Genomic DNA, 3,467 nt, shown 5'->3' on the forward strand with positions numbered 1-3,467 from the left:
GCTGACAGCAACTTAACGTAGAAAAGTAAATTCACTGCGTTTTACAAAATTGCGTGCATTAGACATGTAGAGACGGTGTTTGATAAGCAGGTATACATCGAGTTAAATAAAGAATGAAGCGCGATAGTTGCACCACGATGATGTTGCTCGCAACATTGCGCGCCGGTGTCATTTGATAGAGTACAGGGAAACATTATTCCGAGCCGATGGCGACGAAACAACAAAACAATAGCATCGCGTACGCGATGATACCCTTCAAATTGTTAACGTGGCCTATCGGCGTTTGGCCGCTGCAGGTTTACAACCACTTTTCGTTAATACGATGGATCGTGGCCACCTGTTGCTTGGTACGCAATTTTTTGAGCTCGATATATTGTTGCTCTTTGCGCTCGTGTTTTTTTAGTTTTTTTTTTTTGTTCAAGAACGTGAGTGTTGCAGAAAAAAAATACTTTGATCCGTTACAAATTACAAAAAGTTTGTTAGAATATATTTTTGTTATCACTAACGCGCTATTTTGCGTAGAAACACGCGTGAAGAAAAGATTCTATTTCGCAAACGTTTTTCAAAATATTACTATAAATTAGTTTGTTATAATACTTTTATGTTTTTTTTTTCTTCTGTTTTTGAGATTTTAATTATCGGATATACGCTTACAAATCAAAACCTGTTATACAATATCTGTAATTAAATTTCATTTGTTACGAAATGAGTTCCTGGAACTGGAATTGGACAATATTTTTTCTAGACGTCAAACGCTGCATGCAAAATATACCGTTTACTCATATCAACAGAGCATAATAGTGATCTTGCCGATCGTCGAGCTTCGGCTCGGTTGCACCGACGCGGAAAAGAACGTGGACTCTATCATGATGATCTCTTGCGGACTCCTAGCTATGCTGAAGACGATATGGTTTCGCGTTTACGCGAACAATTTGACGGACAATCACAATTCCGCGATAAACGATTATCTCACGATCGAGGACGCGGATAAATGTGTTATCATGCGACGACACGCGTTCGTCGGGAGGATGCTCGCTTGCTTCATGATATGTTTCTCTTACGTCGCGAGCGCGGTATTTACGTTGGTTTCTGTCTTAACCGACGAGGGAACCGCGACGAGGAACGTAACGATCGAAGAAGCGACGGAGGATTATCCGATTCCGTCGAGATGCACCTTGGAATATATCGACATGCCGTCGAGCATGTCGAAGTTCGTTCGATTTTTTGAATTCATTGTGCTCGTGCTCACAAGCACGAGCAACCACGGTAATAACACACAGTAATTCGCAATTATATAGGGTAAAAGAACCCAATTACTGTCACCTGTTCAATTACTGTCACCCTAAGCTATTTTATTTAAGATATTAAATAAATCCTTAAAAATTAACGTAGATGGAAGAAGGCAATGGGAACCAATTTATTTTGTATACTGCAATTGCCACATGTATTTTTATTAATATTTGTAGTTCCCACTGAAGATGACTAAAAAATATAGTCGAAACGTTTGGAACATACTTATATAAGTTGTCGTTAATTACATTCCAACCAGTAATTGGTTCCCATTGCCTTCTTCTATCTACGTTAATTTTTGAATCCGGAACCGGAGGTCACCCTCGATGTTGTGATTTCAAAATCCTTAAAAGTTATGCATAAAAAAAAAATCTAACATAGAATTTTAAGTGCAATTAATATAACAAAAAATCCAGCACTCAACATTCGCATCTCATTTCTTTCATTTTAGGAGTGACAGTAATAGCTCTCGCATCGTTCTTTTTTAATTACTAAATTTATAAATAAAAAAAAATAGAGATTTTGAGAGGCGGTATTATTTTGTTCCTTATATTAGAGACATCGAATAATACCAGATAAGAAGAAAAACACATGTTTTTGATAAACAAATAGTAAAAACAATTCGCTAACGCCAGAGTTTATTATTCAGGTGACGGTAATTGGGTCTTTTACCCTATAATTGTCCGATTTAATATTTGTGGTTTTATTGAAATAATTATTTTAAAAAGGCACCGACGCGTTGTTTCTCAACATAACGTTGCACGTTTGCGGCCAGATGAAAATTCTGAAAAACGACTTCAGCAATTTCAACGTTTCTAAATCGGAAGTTCGCGGTCGCTTTGTCGCGTTAATCGACAGACACAATCATCTGATAACGATGGCGAGTGAACTCGCCGAGACGATCAGTTTCGTCTTGCTGATGCAATTCTTCGTCAGCAGTATACTTTTATGTATAGTAGGTAAATACGTGTGTTTAGTCTGTCTTCAGTACACCGAAAAAATTGTATTCTTGTTTTAAGAAGATATCCCACTTACTTTAAGTATATTTTATACTAAAATAGGCGCCAAGAAGAGTTTCTTATTTTAAGAGGAAAATCCTCTAAATAGTAATATTGATAAGAATATATACTGATTAGAATATAAAAAGCCTCTATAGAAAAACATATATATCTCACTATCGAAAAAGACTATATTCTTAAATTAAAAATATATTCTTAAATAAAGAATATATTCTTAATTTCAGAAGAATATCATCTAAAATCTTAAGATCTTTTAAGTATAAAATCTTCTACTTACAAGAATATAATTTTTTCGGTGTATATTTGCAACGCGTGTGCGTGATAATAATAATATTTTAATATTCACGCGCAAATAAAAAATAAACCAATCACTAATGACAGCATACAATGTATAAAAAGTAAGAAAAAAAAAATATATATATATATATGGAAAAATATATTAAAGAGAAAACGATATTTATATTTTTTTTCAGGATTTCAATTAATTCTCGCGCTAAAAACTCACAATATCGGCATGTTGGCAAAAAGCGCCATGATACTATGTTCCTTTCTGTCGCAGCTGACGGCATATAGCGTCGTCGGTGACTACTTGAAGTCCCAAATGGAAGAAGTGGGACAGTCTATTTACCGAAGCAATTGGTACGATCTTCCCGCAATTGTCACGAGAAATCTCGTATTCATTATGATGTGGGATCAGCTTCCGATCAAGTTCCAGGCTGGTAACTTCATTGTGGTAAATCTGTCGACTTACATGAGCATTCTGAAGACCTCCGTTTCTTACTTATCCGTTCTACGCGTGATGGTAGACGCGTAGAAACAAACACACATCAGATATAAGCACAATAAAACAATTTTTTGTAAATTACATTTTTTTTTAATATACGTAGATAGAATCTCAGAGAAATTACCGAGCTCTCTGGTAGAAGAAATAGATTGTTGTTAATCTTTTAATAAAATTGCCAAACACACTTACGTACAATCCATAAACTTTTCGTTTACGACAATTCCGAAAATCTTTTTCGCAATAATCACACCGAAAAAATTGTATTCTTATTTTGAGGATATATCCCACTTACTTTAAGTATATTTTATACTAAAATAGGCGCCAAGAAGAATTTCTTATTTTAAGAGAAAAATCCTCTAAATAGTAATATTGAT

The 3,467-nt window shown here is 34.9% G+C and overlaps 1 protein-coding gene across 1 annotated transcript; it reads left to right on the plus strand.

The window, feature by feature from the left end:
• Positions 1–206: 206 nt before the first annotated feature.
• Positions 207–3,123, plus strand: LOC109861678 (odorant receptor 13a-like). The gene is made up of 4 exons (XM_020441421.1): positions 207–347; positions 792–1,266; positions 2,019–2,249; positions 2,783–3,123. Exons 1-4 carry the CDS (start codon positions 207–209, stop codon positions 3,121–3,123), a joined length of 1,188 nt encoding a protein of 395 aa, XP_020297010.1.
• Positions 3,124–3,467: the final 344 nt, after the last annotated feature.

Source organism: Pseudomyrmex gracilis, unplaced genomic scaffold (genome assembly GCF_002006095.1).
Source record: "Pseudomyrmex gracilis isolate BER0280 unplaced genomic scaffold, ASM200609v1 scaffold_920, whole genome shotgun sequence".
Classification (NCBI taxonomy): domain Eukaryota; kingdom Metazoa; phylum Arthropoda; class Insecta; order Hymenoptera; family Formicidae; genus Pseudomyrmex; species Pseudomyrmex gracilis.